The 19,544-nt window shown below is 43.2% G+C and overlaps 1 protein-coding gene across 1 annotated transcript in view; it reads left to right on the top strand.

The window, feature by feature from the left end:
- The first annotated feature begins 8,116 nt into the window (after positions 1–8,116).
- ST6GALNAC3 (ST6 N-acetylgalactosaminide alpha-2,6-sialyltransferase 3) overlaps positions 8,117–19,544 on the top strand; it is a 280,101-nt gene continuing 268,673 nt past the window's right edge. The window contains exons 1-2 of the mRNA XM_036256782.1: positions 8,117–8,140; positions 8,514–8,750. Coding sequence (XP_036112675.1) covers positions 8,117–8,140; positions 8,514–8,750 — 261 coding nt within the window. The remainder of the gene's footprint in view (positions 8,141–8,513; positions 8,751–19,544) is intronic.

Here is a 19,544-nt window from a genome sequence, read left to right as displayed (position 1 = left end):
AAGAGTTGGTTTTCTAAAAAATATAAATTCTTGTCTTTTCACCACGTGTCATATAAAGGATGTTGCTCTAAGCAGGTTTGCTACCATTCAGGTCTGCACGGTCTATCTATCAGTGAAAAGTCCAGTTCAACAAATAGTCAAATTTTTCTCACTTCAGTTTATATTTGCCATTCAATTCCCCTTCCCTCACCTCCCACCACACCCCCATCAAATCTATGTGGAAATCTCCAAGGGGAGTGAATTAAGAGAGAGAGGGGAAAAAAAGAATAGTTTGTGAGTTTTTCGCTTTTTTGAAAAATATATTTTTCCCAGGGATCCTAATCTGAAATTATTTTGGATGATTTATTATGTATGTTTAGAAGATAGTAAGTTTTAATTCCTCTGTCCTTTTTTTCTTTCTCTTCTTCTTCCTCCAGTATTTACTGAATTTCTTCTAAATTCAGGACACTGTGTGTGATGCCCCCTGTAGGAGAGCTATTTCTTAGGCTTTGTTCATATCCTCCAGAAATTTTTAAAGAAAAAATTATAGGGGAATCTTTTCCTCCCTCGCTATCCTCCCTACCTCTTTCCTCCGCCTTCCTTCTTCACCCGCTCCACCCCCTTCCACGCCTGGGGAGCCAGGAGGAAGAGGAGACTTCAGGGAGGAAACATCATTTGAGCTGAGTTCTATCTGAACTTGTACAGATGGGGTTGGTAGAAAACAACAAGGTGCCAGTGAGGAGCAGCCTGGACAGAGCCACCAAACTGGTCGCCAGGTGGCTTTGGAGAATGGTGAGAAGTCTAGCCTGCATCATGGGGGACCTGAGAAGGCAGAGGACAAGGAGACTCAAGCCTACAGCCTTCCTTCTTACCTCCCTCGTTATGGGGGAAATCGTGCTAAATGCTGTTCCATGTAAGGTGAGGTGGATTCACAGGAAACGTAGAGGTCCCGGCTGGTGTCCTCATCGCCCTCATTGTTGTCATCATTGTCATCCTCATTGTCGGCATGATGCCTCTGGGAAGGGCTCCCTCCCCGCTGGCCCGGAGTGACCGCCTTTGTGCTCCACCTCAGTGCCCGATGCCTCAAAAGTAGGAACTAGATTCTAAGAGACAAACTCACCTCCTTAAGAGGGAAAGATGCCAGCAGATGTTCGTAGAAACCAAGTAAGGCCAACGAAGGTCAGGTGGTTGGGAAGACGACAGAGCACCTGGTTACCTTAGTACCTTCGCCGTCCCTGGCTAGTTAGTCCAATATGCCCCCATCGGAGTGTTAGAGGCACAGAGACAGGACAACAGGGGCACTGGAACGTGTTTCTTCCTGCAGTACAAACACTTAATGAAAAAAACAAATAACTGGAGCCTGCCTGCCCCAATCTGTGATGTTCTCATCGTGAGACTCAGCGGCGTGGACTGCGTTCCTCTCTCTCACACCTAGAGGCTGCTTCCTAGGCCCTTTGCACTGCTTTCTCAATAAGTCTTTAACTCTGTCTTGGGTTTCTGAAGAACTTCGATTTCTCTCTGCCATGTGAAGGGACATATGTTGAAGCAATTCGATAAAGGCATAGAGGCAAAATGAGATAAAACTGCTTTTATATAATTTTACAAAATGAAACAAACTCAGTGAATGTAGCCATGATCGTTTCATTTGATAGTGTCGTGGTTTAAAAGTCAAATCTGGCCAGGGAAACCCACATCCCCTCCTCAAATAAAATAAGAAAGATGGGCAGGTATATTAAAAACGTTTTTCATTATGGTTTTAAAATAAGTGTTAGAAAGTCCAGTGGGACTTCCTCTCATGTCATCTGATAAGCCGCTGATGCTCGTGTTTACTTGTCCTTCTGTCTCGTCTTTGCAGTGGTAGGAAGTTTCTGTTGGGGAAACATATCCCTGAGGAAAACTTGGCACCTGTAATTTTTCCCGGGGACTAGCTTTTTGCACGGAATAATTTATGACAGTCGCACCCATGAGAATTCTATTGCCTTGGCTTTTGTTTGTTGGGTTTGTAAATTCTTACTGGATTAGACGCGTGTCTGAAAGTGGCATGTTGAGGTGGGTTCCAGACTCCTGATGTAGGTTGGCATATTGATGGTGTGCTACTACTTCAGCCTTTTTTTTTTGTTTTCCCTTCAAACAAAACCATCAACATCTTGCTGTTTTGCTGTGTCTTCTTTGAATAAAAGTTTTGTGAGATTGTGGAGCTGAGGAAGGCAGACATACCCATTCTATCACGTGGGTTCCTACTAACTGCCTGCAGTAAGACACCGTGTTTTGATTCACAAAGAGCTCCTAATGTTTTCTAGCAGAAGTGGAAGAATAATTGTATTATTTTCCCTAAGTGCTAACCAATGGAACCCTGTAGTTGTCTTTTTAGTACTGGGAATAAAGCCAGATTTAGGCAAAATGAATTAAATTTGCCCACAAATTACTGATTTTGAAGTAAATATAATTACCATGCTTCAGTTCAACCTCTTAATTTTCCATAGGAATTAGGTATTTTGTTTATTGAGAAAATGTATTACAAAATCTACTTCAGGGCTAGTACTAGTTTTTAAAATGTATGAAGCAGTTTTATAAGAGAATTCCCATTGGTATGAATAACAATTAACAACTTAGTTAATTCAGTCCCTAGAACACGGGCTCCAGACTCAGAATATCTGAGTTTAATACCTGTCTTTACTATGTCCTTGCTCTGTGACCTTGAATAAATCACTCAATCTTTCTGCATCTTCTCCCCACCCTCCCACCCCCCCGCCGTCTTTCTCTTTGTCTGGAAAATGAGGATTACAGAAGCATTTCTCTAATTGATAACCCTGAAATATTTTCTGTCAAGAATATGATGATTATTTATACATACACAGTCTATCTGGACTTCATTTCTGGTGTCCCTACTAGGAGAGAAGCTAATCTCTGAAAGTAACAGTTGCACTTTTCATATTGACAATTTAATGTCCACTAGTGATATTTAGTGAAGTGGTCATTGTTGCTCCTGTCATTTCCCTCCCCCCAAAGGGTCTTGCCCACCTCCCCATCCATTGACCACACCACTCCCAGAGTGAGCTTTCCCAAATCAGGTCTGATCCTATCCATCCCACGCCTACGCCCTTGTTGTGGGTTCCATAGTGTACGTCCAGGCTCCCTGGCACGATATACAAGGCTTTCCATAATCAGATCCCTTCTTTCCTTTTCTAACTCCATCTCATCTGCCTTCCTCAAAGTCTGCTTGCAAAATCTATTTCTTTCACCTCACCGCATTTTCCTCATCAGCCTCCTGGATTCTGAAATGCTGTTTATTCTCCCAGGCTGACATTTACTGCTCTCTTCTTGACGATCGCAATAATCCCATCACCACTGTGCCGTCTCCAGCTGCCCTTGGCAAGCTCCGGTGTGGACTCCACCAACCTAGGACTGTCCGCCCTTTTCTACCCTCCTTGTCTCATCCCCCCAGCAAATGGGTGAGAGTTTTCCCATGGTTCAGCGTAGTTTATAAGCAGGATCCAAATCGTTTGTTGATTCAGTAGCTAAAACAAAACAGATGAAGACTTCATTTATATACTCTGAGCTTTGCTCATTTATCCTGTACAAATGGAAAGTAGCTTTATTGCATTCAGGGAAAACCAGACTTGGAGCTTAACCAATGGCTTAAGGTAGAATTACATTGATTACACAACTTTTTACATGGGGGAAGAATTTGTATTTGATAAAGTCACAAATAGGCAATGGGTAAGGGCTCATAAATGTGTGAGGTGATTGAGCAGTGATATAAATAATACAATTGACATGGTATTTTATATTTATTTTTAGATAAGTGACAGCATATGGAACAAAGTGTACATTATTTTATCCTGGTAAGAAACTACTTCAGTCATTCAGTAATACTATTTAAATAGAAAACTACACTTTTCAACTGTTGTTTATTATTTATGAAAAAGAAACAGAACACGATCTGGCAGCTGATTAAACTAATAGTTAAAGACTTCGGGGTGAAAGGCTAACTCTGTGGTAGAAAAGAATAAAAACATACACATGTAAACATAGCCTCCGAATTTGCTAGGTCCCCATTTCTGCGATTGTTTTCTCTCTACATCCTGAATTCTCTGTGGGTTTTATTTTGAAATCGGTGTTTCTGCTATAAGTTTGATAAATGACATTCCAATGCTAAACAGCAAGCAACTGGAATGCCACATTTTTGAGGCATGTTTTCGCAGCGCAGAGGGGACTACATTCTAAATGTCTCCGCTGTTAAAGGCCCCTTCAGACGTGCCCCAAATGAAGAACACAGAAGGAGAAAGCTCTCCCTCCAGCCATTCATCTGATCTGTTTGGGCACAGTGACACTCTTTCAGCCTCTCTGTGGATACGTCGCACTGAGTAGTTCAAGGGTTTGCAGCTGCTTGGAAGATGTGAGCGTAAGCTATCTCTAAGTTCTCATCATGCACTTCCAGGGGCTGGCCAGTCCTCACCAACTGGCCACTGGCCACCAAGGCTCCGCTAATTAGCAGTAACATCATCATGATAACATCTGGTTTCTGAGTGCTCACTGTGGGCCTGGAACTCTGCTCTACATTTTCTACATGTTATGTCACTGGATGTTCACGCTTCTGATGTGTGGGGACCGACTTATCAAGTGTACGTCAGTTTTTTGCAGTACGGAAATTTGGCCAGCGGAGTCTTCTGCATTATAAACGTGACAAGCCCCGACTGTTGTTTTCGCTTACCTAATTGTTGGTGTGGAGTCCAGGGGATGCTCTGTTTTCCAAGGCAGGCAGCAGCGAACACTCCCGTAAAGAAACTGTTGGACAAATACCACATGTCTACACCGGTCGCATCTTCCAATCGGCGGAGTGTTGACAGACTGAAAACAAGCCACTGAGGGAATCAGCTTAAGTCAAACAATTGGAAGCAGGGTGTTGTGGTGGGTTACATGGCAGTTGCAATAACACGAAGTGATTGATACATTTGCATATGCTCAGAGAGTGAAGGCTATTCCAGGATAATAAAACAAGGCACTTTTATACATGTATCCTTTCCTCATCCGAATGTAATATCGATAGGACAGATAACTGCATCTGAATCAGTGTGTTTGTCTTAACTTTTGTTTTGTATTTTGAACCCTGTTTACTTCCCTAGCATTATCTCCTACCACTTGGAGCTTTCCCAAAAGCGGTTCATTGGATCTGTCTGGGCACAGTGACACTCTCCTTATGAAATGACTCGCAAGTTTCTGACCAAATTAAGGTCTTTCAAAATTCTGTGCCTTCGTCTATGCTGTTCCCCCTGCCTGGAATGTCCTTCCCGTCTTCACTTGTCTAACCCTTCCTCCTTCTTCAGGGCTCCCTTTAAATACCACCTCCCCAGGCAAGCACTCCGGGCGGTGTTCGTCACCCCACCCCTGCTGGGTGGCCGCAGCACCCTGAGCACACCTTCATTACTTCCTGCGACACATGGTGTTATAATTTCTGTTTTCTTGCCGGCTGCACTAGGTTGTGACTTTGTATGCGAGGTCTGTCTTTTTGGTTTTATTTCGGTTTATCCGCCCCTCACCAAGTCTATGCAGAGTACAAATTTAATGAGCCATGGTGACTGGAAGGAGTGAATGCATCCATATAAATCATGCATGTCGGTATTTTGTTACTTCCCCGACACCCACACACATACACACACACATATTCTCACTGCGTTCTGGTGTGTGCAGACTTCAAAAAGCCTTATCTGTGGTTTTTGTTTTCGCTGCGGAAGCTCAAGGTCACGATCTGGCAGAAGTGACTGCTACACGAACACACATTCACACAAGTGTCCTTGCCACTTGGAGCACAGAATGTGCTCGACGTCCCATCTTCTTAGTGGAATTTCAGGAAGGTTTTCTGTCAGCACTGTGAGAATGCTGCATGTTACACAGGAATATGGAAACATGAAGAAAAGTAAAGAATCGGCCCCGACAGCACGACAGAAACTGGACGGGAAGTCTGAGCTGTGGAAGGAACACCTGTGCCCACTGCCGAGTAGGATTTCAGGTCCAGCACATCTGGCTTCCGCTTGCCCATCCTGTCTGAGCTTATCATTGGAATCTCTTTTATAGGACATAGGAGCAGACATGTATTACTGAGGAGTAGGCTTTTGCAACTATGTATTCATTCCGTATTGAAGTTTCTCTCAAAATGGTTGATTCATTTTTTTTCTCATGTATGCATCATGTATGTGTTGCTATGCACGATGATGAAATCGTTCAGAAAGGCCTTGCACACCTTTGTCCTCAAACCCCCGGCCGTGCAATGCAGTGCAACATCCAGGAGAACCAGAGCTGGGCTCTGGAATAGACAAAGGCACAAGTCCCATCTGGGTCTCCTTCAAAGCAAGCTGCTGTTTTGCAACAAGCTACCAGATGGTGGTAAAAAACGTTCTTACCTGTTTACTTAATGGGTGACTGGCCTCTTTGCCTTTATTTAGCCATCTGTTCTGGTCTGTGTCCCTTTAAACTTGTAAGATCCATCACCTCATTTAAGCTGTTACCTTGACAGGTTGCAATGTTGTGGACATAATGCTTCCACAGAGGAGCAAATTAGAATGGTTTTTCATGATTAGAAGGTTAAATGAGGTAAGGCTGTGGTAGTTAGTGGTGAGATAAGGGGTTTTGAGGAGGCAGACCTCAAGGGAGTTTCAGGTGATTGAAAAATTAGGCTGTTAGACAGAGGGCTGGGGGGTTTTACAAATTACAAGGGCTGAGTAAGAGGGAGGACTTCCTTTGGGTGTCTCTGATTTCTGGGGGCTGCTTCTTCTGCCCAGAGAGACATTGTGGCCATGGGCTTGGGGAGGATACAGGGACTAACTCTGGCTTTCTTTTCTCCTTTTGGGACATCTTGTGAAGAGCAAAAAGAAGCCGATAACATCAGGAAGTGGTAAGCGGAAACACAAGAACCTCGAAAATATTTAGTCATTCCCTTAGGTTTGAAGAAGGATCGGGGCCAAGCCCAGCCTCATGGAGGGACGTTTTATTGTGTCTTCACCCTGGGCTTGAAGGTGGAGCTGTTCCTACGTCACCTCCAGCTCCCAAGTCCACCTTCCACCTGGCTCTTTGACAGCTCCGTCGGATCACCGACCAGCCGGAAACTAGGGCTTGGAGGGCCACGGGCTCTGCCTCTTACTCTTCATGTCAGTTCTTGCTCTGACTGCTCTGGTTTCTCCTGATATGACCGATATTATTACAGTTACTGCGACATAAAATATCAGGCATCTCTGAATTTTCTCTCTGCCAATGATGTCCTATCAGTAGCCAAGTTCTCTGCCTTTCACTTCAATTGAGTTTCTTATGTCTTTCTCTACCTTTTATTCCCCATCACTGCCCCAGTTTCCATCCCTCATTACCTCTCTCCGAGCCAGGGGAAACACCTCCTGAGTAGTTGCTCTGACCTTGAGTTTCTCCTGCTGCAAGCATGTGAAACACTGATGTTTGACTGTAACTTATAACAGTCACCTTTAAAAATTAAACAAACAAAAGCCTCTGTTGGTTTATCATCATCTGGTAAACTCCAGAGACTTCCCCGCTTGGCATCCGAGGGAATCCATAAAGTTATCGTTGGTGTTTCCGGCGTTTGTGTTTTCTCTGTGCCCCGTGGTGAGGAAGAGCCCCATGCCTTCTTGCCTTCTTGCCTTCTTGCCTTCTTGCTTCTGTGCTGTGTTTCTTCCACCTAGACAGCTCCACTCACACTTTTTTACTGATTAAAACTCACACATTTTATGAAGCTCAGTCTCCAACACATCTCTGCCTTCTCCCACCCCAATCAGGTACAGGTGCCCAGCTCTTGTTCCATAGCAACACATTTAGGGGGATGTTCTGATGCCGAGTGACATGCATTTCCCCTACCCTTATTGTTGGCTTTTCACATCTTACCTGTGCATATCCTGTAGCACAGGTCGAAGTTCTCTGCATGTGGAAGGTCCTGGATAAAGACACAGGATAATGATTGATAACGAAACTTGGTAAGATTGCAAAAAACCACTCAAGTGTTTGTTGGGTGCCTATATTATAGTATGTAAGGTACTGTGTCAGGGACCTGGGGTACAATATGACTAGTACATCCCAGTTCTCCAGGAACTCACCATTACGTGGAGGAAGAGTCACGTAGATCATTATACAATGAGAAATGTACGATAGAAATGCCTTCAGGGTATGGGAGCAGCAGGGTTTCTTACCTCTAGGACGGTAGATATGTTGGGGGTGAAGAGATGACGGTGGGGTGGGAACTGAGCAGTCAGCAAGGGCTACCTCTAGTTGGGAGTGTCTGTTTTGGGTTTTGAAAACCGAATATGAGTTGTCAAGGAAGAGAAACAGGTAAGAAAGGACAGGAATGCAAAGAAAAAATAATCCACGAAAACTGCTCTGCTTTCCCTCAGAGGCTCAGCACACCAAGGCGACCTGGTCACGGAATAATTATTTTCTGTTTCCAAATAAAAATATCCTAAATGACAGCATCCTTTGATACCCTTGAAAGAGAAAGGGAGAGGACTAAAGGAACCTCTGTGACTGCTTTTGGTTGAAAGTCATTTATTCATTCTTCTCTCCCTTTTTTAAATGTTTTGCAGAGAAAGTCTGTGATTGCAGTGAGCTTCATAGCAGCGTTTCTCTTCCTGCTGATCGTGCGCCTGGTAAACGAGGTGAATTTCCCATTGCTACTAAACTGCTTCGGACAACCTGGCACAAAATGGATACCATTCTCCTACACATACAGGCGGCCTCTTCGAACTCACTATGGCTACATAAATGTGAGGACGCAAGAGGTAAGAACTCCGAGGATTACCTAGGATTCGAGGGTATCCATGGTAACCGCTTTTCTTTAGGAGGAAGATGGCTTCCAATCACTGAACTTGCTCTCTCTGTCCCACCGAGCTTCTTTGGGTCCCTGGTGTTTTCTCTATTCTCATTCTTAGACATTTAGTGACACATGTCTAACGTCTGCTGCCCCTCCCACATCAAATCTTCTGATTCACTGGCTTCATGTGGCGTTGAGGAAGCAATTACCTGTTTTCCTGGTGATTTGTGGCATATCTTTCCATGCATTAACTCTGATCTGCAGTTACCAGCTAGAGAACTGGCTGGCTTTATTTCCTGGAGGTCAACTGGTTGGGGACAGCTCGCTGTAGAATTGCAGAAAAGCATTTATGCTTTTTAAAGCACTCTAATCCTTTGACCTGGAGTTAGAAAAGGTCAAGGTGATTTTCACATTTTCAGTGGCTGCAGAGATAATGGTATTTAAAGAGTTTTCACATTTAAAGGGGTTAAAATCATCTAAATGCTGTAATCACGGAACCTCTGGGTCTTTGTAGCCGATTGGTGGTTCAGAAGAGAATGGAGGCATGTGGACAGCTCGGAAGTGCACACTATGCTAGCACTTCTGCAAGCAAGGGTTTGCACCATGGTGTGAAGGGAAAAATAATGAACCTCACAAAATGTGTGAAGTGAATCGAAGTGATTAATAAAGTGTTTTCTCTGTTTCTATGCAATGAGGTTAATAGTCATAGATGCAAAGTCCAAGCCTGTTTGAAATGGTTGGTAACAAAGGTACAAGCCGTCAGTGTGTCTGCATCACTGGGAAGAGTTTTGGATCAGATCCCATTGATCTAGTATCATTTTGTAAAGATACTAGAGAAGAGAGTTGTGTACAGAACGCTGCTTCTATTCTTAGCATCCAGGGAGGGATGTTGAAAGCTGGTTCAGTTCACCCCCTTTGGTAGGCAATATCATACCTGAGTCTTTGCATTTGGTTAATTTGATTTTTTGAAAATGGGTTCTGTATCTGCAGGATTTACAGGCTTTTTATTAGCCCTTTATAGTTTAAAAGGAAAAAGGCACCATTAATAACACAAATTCTTAGGAGGCTTGCTTGATGTTTATCCTTTAATTGGTTTCAAATTAATTTTTTAAAAAAGGGCCCATTGCTTGAATTTGTTACGTGTCCTAATAAATTGATTACTTGTAAAGAAATGATCTCAGAGACTAGTTTGTCTCACTCTCAGGTTTCATTACTTTTATTTCTAGCTGTCAATTAATATTCTGTAACTCTACTAGATCCTGTTAATCACCTCACAAGTGCCTTTCACAGGCAGAGAATGAAACATGTGACTAAAGTATTTCACATATTATTCTCATGAGGGAAATCCCACCCCAAAGCAAGGACTCTTTTATTTGTTCAAATATTAATGGGTTGGATTTTGAAGTGTGAAGGGAAAAACTGACCTGTGGAGGTTGTTATTAAATTAGTCATTTTAGCTTAGCTACCTTTGATATTCTTTTGGTGTCGTTTTTAATATGACTTTACCATGGGGATATTGATCGTTGTTTTGATCCTGCAGAGGCTATTTCGTGGGAGGAAACATGATTCCTGGAAGTAGTTTTTTTAGGCTTTAAAGGCACACGGGCATGGTCTGAGTGAAAATAGGATAACATTATCAACTAGCAAAGTTATTACGAGGCTTAAGTAAAAAGTGCATGAGGTGCCCAGTTCCAAATGATGTTCAACCAGAGAGAGCTGTTATTTCCTTTTCCTATGCTTATCAGTCATGACTTGAAGTGCTCAGTATGGATAACACTAAACTACCAGAATCCAGAATAATAGACTTGATATTTAAACTTTAAAGAATCAGGATTCAGCACATCTCATTAGAAATCAAGGTTTTGCAACTTAAAACCACAATGAGAAGAGAAAAAAATGTACAAGGAGGTATAACTGCACACTAAATACCAGGTTGGCAAAAAAATAAGAATCGGATAATACCAAGTGTTGGTGAGGGCGTGGAACAACAGGAACTCTTATATACTGGTAGGTGGTATATAAACTGGATCAACCATTTTGGGAAATACAGCTTCCTAGTAGGTATAAAGTTGAAGTTCTACATACCCCATGCCCCAGCAATTTCAGTCATCGATGTATTCACTTAGACACATCCACGAGCTCACAGTGGCACATGTGGACAGCACTGTTCATCATCACTAAATCTGGAAGCAACCCAGCTGTCTATCAGTAGGAGAGTAGATTAAAATTATGCTACCTGCAGTAGAATACCATCCAGCAATAAAAATGAAGAACCAGTAGCTCTATGTGACAACATAGATACATCTTACACAAACATAATTTTGAGCAAAAGATGTAATAAAAGAATATACACAGTATGATTCCATTTATAGATTATAAGAAGAGGCAAAACTAAATGATGTTGCTTAGGGACACAGATAGCAGGTAAATCTAAAAAGCAGTAAAAACTTAAGGAAATTATCATCATACAAATGAGAAGAGCAGTTACTCTGAGAAAAACATGTGGTTTGTGAGAAGAGAAGTGTGACTTCCTGGGACATCCGCAAATATCCTATCTCTTGATTCAGTTGGAAGTGACATGGGTGTTTGCATTCTAAATATTTTTTAAATACCCATTCATGTGGTATGAACTTCTCTGCATGTCTGTTTTATAATAAAAAAGTTTTAAAATGTATTCTGAGCCCTGCAGGATATTTATTGACCAGTAATCACACACAGCATTTCTCCTAATTTAACAGGAAGAAATAACTTTGTTTAAGCTAGCTAAAATAAACTAGAGATATCTGACACAGACAATTTCATTTTATGCAAAAACTAGCAGATATACAGGTAACTTCTTCTAGTCAATGCACGATAGGCCTCGTATTATAATAGGAGAGAAAGGGATGGGCAGAAAATTTACATGGGAGTTGAAAAACAACATAAATAAAAGGATAGATTTCCCTTCAACTCAACAGTTCTAGGCCTAATTGACAGGACAACAAAATGTCAGGGCTCTCTACCTCCCTCCTCGTTGGTGTCATCTTCCCTTCTCACAGCCCCGGCCCCTGCCACCCTCGTGTCTTTAGCTCACTTACTCCCAAATGCTCTGTGTGCATTGGTCCTCATCCAGTGATGGCTTCCGGTGCGATGCTTTGCAGAGGTAGCTGCATTAGATAAGATTCAGGAGGAAAAGTCCTCAAGAGCCAAAGTAATATGGACAGTTTTATAAGTGTTGGATTGGATATGGCAAATAGTTTCCATAGTAACCTTCAAACCTTGCTCCAAAGGCAGCCACACACTCCGTGTCCCTGTTCACTCTATTCTTATCCAGAGAAGGGTCAATCGCCGTGACTGAGCTGAGTCAAGTGAACACCAAGCTGATCTATTTAGTTGAAGATTTTGGTTCTTGGGGTTTTCTCAGAAGTTTTTCAGAAGAAAACACATGCTTCCTAGAAACCAGCAGACTTGCAAGAGATTTTTTAAACATGTAGACATGCGAGCAATGATTTCCAGATCTAGAGTATCTGCACACACGATCATTATCGGTGATCGTTTCATTGGCTGATGCTTCAGCAGGACCAGGCATTGCTGTCACTAGACAAAGATTTTATGAGTGGAAACATTTATGAGAAAATACGTCTCTCCACTACCGTCAAATGCAAGGTGGGGGTGGGGTGGGGATGGCTGAATTAGGTTGAAGATTTAGTGGACACCGTGCATAGCTGGGTTGCTTGGGAGCAAAATCTGATTCTCTCATTATCTTAAAAAAGAGAGAGAGAGAGAGAGAGAGATGCGTTCTGATCCCTTTGGTTTGGCCCAAGTGGAAGTAAAGTATAGGCAATCTCATTAATCTCTGACAGTCTGCCCTGAAGACCTTACATATATTAAATTATAACCAGTTCAAGCTCAGCTTCATTTGATCAATTTACCCAGTTTTTGAGTGATCTGTTCCCAAGGAAAGTACAAGAAGTAAAAGTATAAGGAACACCGGAAAGATAAACATGTGGACTTGCTTATATTTTACATTGTTAGAGCATTTTTTCCCCCTGAGTCAGACCCATAAAAAGGAATATGCTGTGAAAGTTATGAGGACAATTCTATAGGATTTAGATGGAAAGAATTAAAATACCCCTCCCATTCTATAATGACAACTTAAATACGGGCAGTGGGGATTGGCTCCCATCCTTTGCCCTGTCTCTTTCCCTTTCTTACCCAGTGTGGGCAAAGTATATTTGGGGGAGGGGAAGTCTTGAGAACCAGGGAAGCAGAATGAGTGCCAACTCACTGGGTGCATGCTAAAACCCTGAATTAACTGGCCACAGAACCCAGGATTCCTCATCAGTTCTGTGTTTGCGTTGACAACGCCATGAGGTAGCGACGCTCCGAAGTCCGGACCAGGAGTGCTTTAGATTTTGCAAGAGGGCCTATACTTCCCTTTGCTCCCCACCCCTGCTAATTTCCAGACCCACTAGCTACTCAGACTTGCCCTGCCAAGTCATCACTACATTAATAATGCAACCTTCCATTTAAACAGGACTAAATTTAGGGGACCCCACCTATAGATTAGGGCAGAGTTCCTGTATTATTGACTGACCTTGGACATAGTAAAAAGCATAACCCCATAGGGTTTGGGACGTGGGGGGCGGGGGCTCTGTGTTTAGCGATATTCTGTGAACTCTGCTTTTTCCTTAATGCAAATTTTAATGATCCATTTTAAATTAATGAATAGTAGTGGATAGGGAAGGTGTAAACTAAAAGGTACTGCGGGACTTAGTTCAGGGGAATCATTGTTTTGCCCTGTGGTGATCATGGCAGATTTTGAGGACACAGAAGGAACTGACTCTTCAGGCTAGATTTTGTTTGTAGTTTCCAGATCCTGGAATCAGTCACCCTGTTGTTTTTATTGTTGCTGCTATTGGGTGACCTGGTGTGAAGAATTGCCCTGAGCAAGTAATCTGCAACTTATCTGCAGTAACCACTAGATAAGGGAAGCAAGCTCTGACAATCAACAGAATGCCACATGCAGGTCTTCCTGGCCGATCAGTGGGTGACAGGTGTCTCCCTCAGAACCTGAACCAGCTAGAGCTGCAGGTTTTCTGGTATTTGGGGAACAGTGACCTTTCACATGGTCTTTAGATGTGCTTGCTAGGTGAAGAGGCACAAGATTTGGAGAACATAGCAATCAAACTGTGGGGCTGCGGATTGGTTGCTTAATAATTTAATGAGGACAAAACACGCCTCCCTAAAATAAGAATGTTTTAAAGTAGACCGAATAAGAACACTTAAGATCAGTTACTGTGGCAGACAGGCCGTGCATGCCTAATTAAAGATGTGCATAACATATTGATGTTGCAATAGAATTTCCCAAATTGTGGTTATAGGGACAATTAAGGAACAGAGCTGACTTTCTTGGCAATAAAAACACACACTCCACACATTCAAATAAATGTCCACATGTAACTAAAGCTGACATGAATGATTTTTTTTTTATATATATATTTGAGAATATAGGCTTTGGGTTTTGCATAAGTACATTGAGAACAATTATATGCAAATACGTTTCAAAAGTTTAAGGCTAATCAATTTAATTGTTAATGAAAAGCTGAATATTCACATTTGTATAATTGTAAAGCAAAAAGGCCTGTCAACTGTTAAATTGTTATAGAAAAGGAAACAACTAATTTAACATATAATAAAGATTACTTATTTGGCATGTGCTCATTGGATTAATCATTTTAAAGGTAGTTTATCTTTTTCCTAAGTATGAGGGCATATATTTGCTGAGTGGAGAAGAGATTATGTTTCTCGGTCTGGTTGTGAAACAGCAACTCCCAAACCACGGCCTGATCCAAGGCAGCTGTTGCCGAGTGGGAAGGCCAGAGCGCTGTGGTTCAGTTTCGGAAGCTTTCGTGGGACAGGCGAGGTGTGGAGGAGAGGGCCTGGGATGGGATAGAAAGAGAAGGAAAACAAGTTGGACACATAGGAGAGGTTTAATTTTCCCTTGTTCCCGTCTAGGTTCTTTGATTCGTCTCATAATTAAATTGACATAAAACAGACCACCAGGAAAAAAACAAATTTGATTGCAGGTGGTACCCCTACAAAAATAGGAGACTCACAAGGCAGCCAGGCACTTGAGGCTTATATTCTGTCTGGAGCTAAGAAACGGAGTAGGGGTCTGGGGCTCCAGAGGAGAGGAGGCAACTCACAGGAAGGTAGGAGGAGCAGGCGTGTGGTATATGTATACAAATGTCTGCCTGCCACGCAGATAGGTTTCTAGATGGAAAGGTCAACTCTGGTAATCGCTCTCCTCCTGGTACAGGCCCCGTTTCTCATGTAACTGTCCCTTTCAAAAGGGTAACTTCTGTGTTTTCAGAGTTCCTCCAGTGTCTGCAGCTCAGAAGGCTCCCCATGTGCAAGAGGCATACCTTGGGGCGGCACATTCCGCTGCCCTTCAGGGCAAAGAGCAGGAGCAAAAGCTCAGCACCCGCACCGTCCTTCCCTCTGGCTCCTGCCGGCCAGGGCCAGCCTCGCCCTCCCTCCCTCCGTTGCTCACCCGCCCTGGTCCATCACCCTCCTTCCCAATCTCCAGGCTCCTCAGTTTGTGTAGCTGGTTGTCTAGCCTCAGAGAGCTCTGACCTCGGTCCTGCTAACCTGAAAACTCCCCAGGAGGCTGGGCCACTTACAGCGCTTCACTCTGTGCACCCTGACGTGGAAATGGCACCCCATGCCCAAGGGGCCCCAGAGACACTGCCTCATTGTATCTGCACGATTCTCTGACTTTCCAGAGAAGGAAATCAGACACATTTGGGGGCAACAAATAGGCTAATCTAACTAAAATACAACTTACTTCGGGTGTAGAGGATAGAAAACGCATTCATTAGGTAATTATGATTCTGGAATATGAATAGAATCGCTGGAAAGGGAAAAGCCACACTCATACTTGCAAAACAGTACTACACATAATATAGTCATGAATATGGATATATCTCCATATTCATGAACCAATGTATACAAATATGCAGGAAATACATATATCCATATATACATACATTCATCCAATATATTCATATACATATGTTCACAGAACAATTTATACTTCCTTAAATATAAACAGACATAGACTATATACATATGTACTGTATTACATAATAAAATGGTTACTATATATCATTAGCCAGTTAGGCATGTATAGTGTCCCGTGTGCTTGCCTACGCACCACCACCTTTTTTACAGAAACAGTCCCTTTCCTCCTGACCCTAGGGGTGTGCAGAAGGTTCAGGCTAGTGGTTGGTCAAACAAATGATTGTCAAGAGGGGGATACATGGCCCAAGACAGACCATTCTGAACTCTCCCCGGATTTTGTTGTTCTAAGCAATGCGTGGGGAAGAGCCTCTTTTCTTTGGTGGCAGCGTGTTGAGATGTGGTTCTCTGGGTGTCAGTGCTGTGTGGCCTGGAGAGAATGGGACCCAGCCACAGAGAGGCACTGACCGGCTGCAGAACCAAAGCGAGGGCCGGGACACTTTCCTAGCGCCACGCCGTCCTCAGAGCTGGTCCACCCTCCCCCGTGGTCTGGGTACATATGCCAGTAAATCCTCCTTTTTCATGCCTTCTGGTTTGAACTATGATTTGGTCGCTTGCAACCAAAAGAGTCCTTGCTGATATGTACATTATGCATTCTAGTTATTTTACAACCAGCACCGAACAGTCTGAAACTCATCTTCAAGCAAGGTGCTGCCGGGGGGGACGAGAGGAGCCATCCAAATCCATCCCTGTGACCTGCTGAGAGGCCGAGCATGGGTGGCATTGGTCAGCCGGCCGCCGGCTCAGGGTCCGCAGAGAGGCGTGCTGTGTGCCTTCTTGCGAGGGACGGGTGTTTAGGAACCTAACGTATCTTCTGAAAAAGGAAAAGTAAAGGTCACAATTTTCTAAGGTCATAAAGCTAAGAAATGGCTGGACAAGACTGAAAACGACCGAATTTCTAACCTTACTCAAGGGATAAATCATATACTTTTTATTTTAATGATTCAGAAGTAATCTTCCTTATTGCTATGAGGCATCATCCGTCAAAATATATTGATGTTCACTTTACAAATCACATCTGTTACTGATGAAAGGTCCATTATCATAGTTTCCAATGTTTCAGTTGGTTCTCTAGGAAGATATAAGGGGACTTTATTCATTACAGAACCTTAAGGAGAAAAATGCCCATTTACCATGTTAATACCCTTGCCAGGGACATGTGAGAAATCCAAATATCAATTTACCTCATTGGTATACAGAGTAAACAAACAGAGCACCCACCAAAGAGCACCCTGATTTGAGAGTTGAAAAGATGGTAGAACTACCCCCCACCCCCACCATGGTAAGAGTTGTTGATCGGCATTGCTCAAGTTCCCGCTAAATCGCCTGACAGAGTAGCTCAGATAAAAAAACAACATTAATCAAGTGGCTGTTAGCATTAACCGTGAATATCAGTCAGTCACCAAATTCTTAGTAAGTACGTGCTCTGTTCCAGATAAAGTACTAAGGATCAGCAATGAACCCCACTTTAAAGAAAAATTAAAATTGGGGCTCACCAAGGAAGGGAATGAGACAGCTCGCTGGCAGTCACCGGGCACAGTGCCGCCCAGGGCGCTGGCGTCCAGCCCGACAGACCCCTGTGGCGCTGAGGGATCACACACGTTCGCCTGGCTGCAGGGAAACAGTTGCACTCAAGGTCTGGAAGATAATTTGCCGCTAAGTAGATGGCATCAAATCGTGCTGTCTCATTTTCCAGAGTAGGCTTACATATAAAAGAAAAACATTCATTAAAGATTTTTTTACCTCAAAATTAGCCGTATGGCTCCTATATCACATGTTATTTCACACGGCTTCAAAAATGGTACACCTGGTTAACTGAGCAATCTGGCTTATAGAAAGGTTTTAAGTAGGTGTTTTTGTTTGTTTGTTTGTTTTTTTAAATCCTCACCAGTGGATATTTTTTCCATTTATCTTTAGATAGAGGGGGGGGCAGGGATCAATGTGAGAGAGACACATCGACTGGTTGCCTCCCATGCGACCTGACCAGGGCCAGGGTTGAACCACAACCGAGGTCCGTGCCCTTGACCGGAATTGAACCTGAGACTCTTTGGTCGGAGGGCTGACATTCTAACCACTGAGCCAAACAGGCCAGGGCTGTTTTAGTTTTAAGTAATAAAAGGAAAAGGAAATGAAGAGTTCTGGTATGGCAATATAGTGGTCTAAGATAACCTGAGAATTGTCCTGCTGTGTAATACCAGGACATGCTGGATAAAATAGGATATATTATTTCATGCCCAGATGGCCTTACAGGAAAGAAGGGACATCTTCAGGCACCAGAAACTGAGAAGGTGTGGAAAGAGGCAAGCGTGAAGGCTGCTGGGGTTTATCAGTATCGTGAACTGAGGGGATGAATAATATCAACCCTACGGGACAGAAAGCGAGGCCTGGGTTCAGCAAAGGCAGAGAGTGAGAGACCTTCCCCCAGCCAATCAGACCTAAAGCTGGGACTTCACAAGCTCTGCCCTAATGAAAAGGTAAGCTAGAAAAAACGAAAAAAGTCACCTAAAATGTACCACCCAAACATAGACCACTACACTTAATATTTAGCTATTATCTCAAACCTCCTTTCTATGTCTACATTTAGAGTTGACATAATCCTCCACATATATTTCTCTATGGCACTTATTACCATTTAACATTATGAAAATTTGTTCTGTACTTTTGGACAAAAAAGTGTTTTCTTCTTTGCAATTCCAGAGCATAGCAGAGTGTCCACCCAACATTTAGTGGATTCAGCAGGTGTGATCCAATAAACTTTCTGACTTGATGAACTGACAAACCCTCCGTGAAACCACTTAATGGAATTTGCCAACCAAGGCAATTCCAGCTCCTCCTTTGCCCTCACAGGACAACTGAAGACACTGGCAAAGCGTCACCGATCTGGGGCCTTGGAAAATTAGTTAAATCAGTAAAAGAGTATGCAGTCTGTTAGGACTGAAAAAGATAACGACATGCAAAGTGCTTAAGCACACAGAGTCACCATCCCTTATTCCAAATCTTTTGGGCCAGTTACTTGGAATTGGGAATTCGTCAGTTGAGGAGGAGGATAAAACAAATGTGTTATGAAACACCACAGCTGGATACAGGGCGACACATTGTAACCAAACAGTAACAGCAAAGCAAATCATGTGAATCACCACAGTAAACAGACCCCCTCCCTGTGCTTTATACTTTTTCACGGTGTGTTAAAACAATCCCTCTGTCTGGGTTGTGGGGACGCCCTCCAGAGAATTTTCAGTCCGTTTAGCCCTAGCTTATCACTAGCTGGAGACCACATTTTTGGTTGATTTCCCAGCTTGCAGGGTTCCTAGAAAATGCAAGTAGTAAAAATCAAACTGACCACAAGGGTCCAGAAGGCAACTCACACCAGCCAGGAAGTACAATCTCAACTATTTTTTTTTTTTTAAAGAGAGGAAGAGAGAGATAGAAGCAAAAACGAGAAAGAACATCAACTGGCCACCTCCTGCATACCCCCCACTGGGGATCGGGCCCACAACCTGGGCATCGGGCCCACAACCTGGGCATGTGCCCTGACCAGGAATTGAACTGGCGATCTCTTGGTGCATGGGTCAATGCTCAACCACTGAGCCACATCGGCTGGGCCAATCCCAACTCTTGTACTTGTCACCCAAGTATATTGCTAAAACACACAGACACATCCAGAATCATGTTTGACCAAATACCTGGGCATTATGGCCTA

Source organism: Molossus molossus, unplaced genomic scaffold (genome assembly GCF_014108415.1).
Source record: "Molossus molossus isolate mMolMol1 unplaced genomic scaffold, mMolMol1.p scaffold_m16_p_12, whole genome shotgun sequence".
In the NCBI taxonomy this organism is placed as follows: Eukaryota; Metazoa; Chordata; class Mammalia; order Chiroptera; family Molossidae; genus Molossus; species Molossus molossus.
The sequence above is the reverse complement of the archived record's forward strand: the minus strand, read 5'-3'. Positions and strand labels throughout refer to the sequence as shown.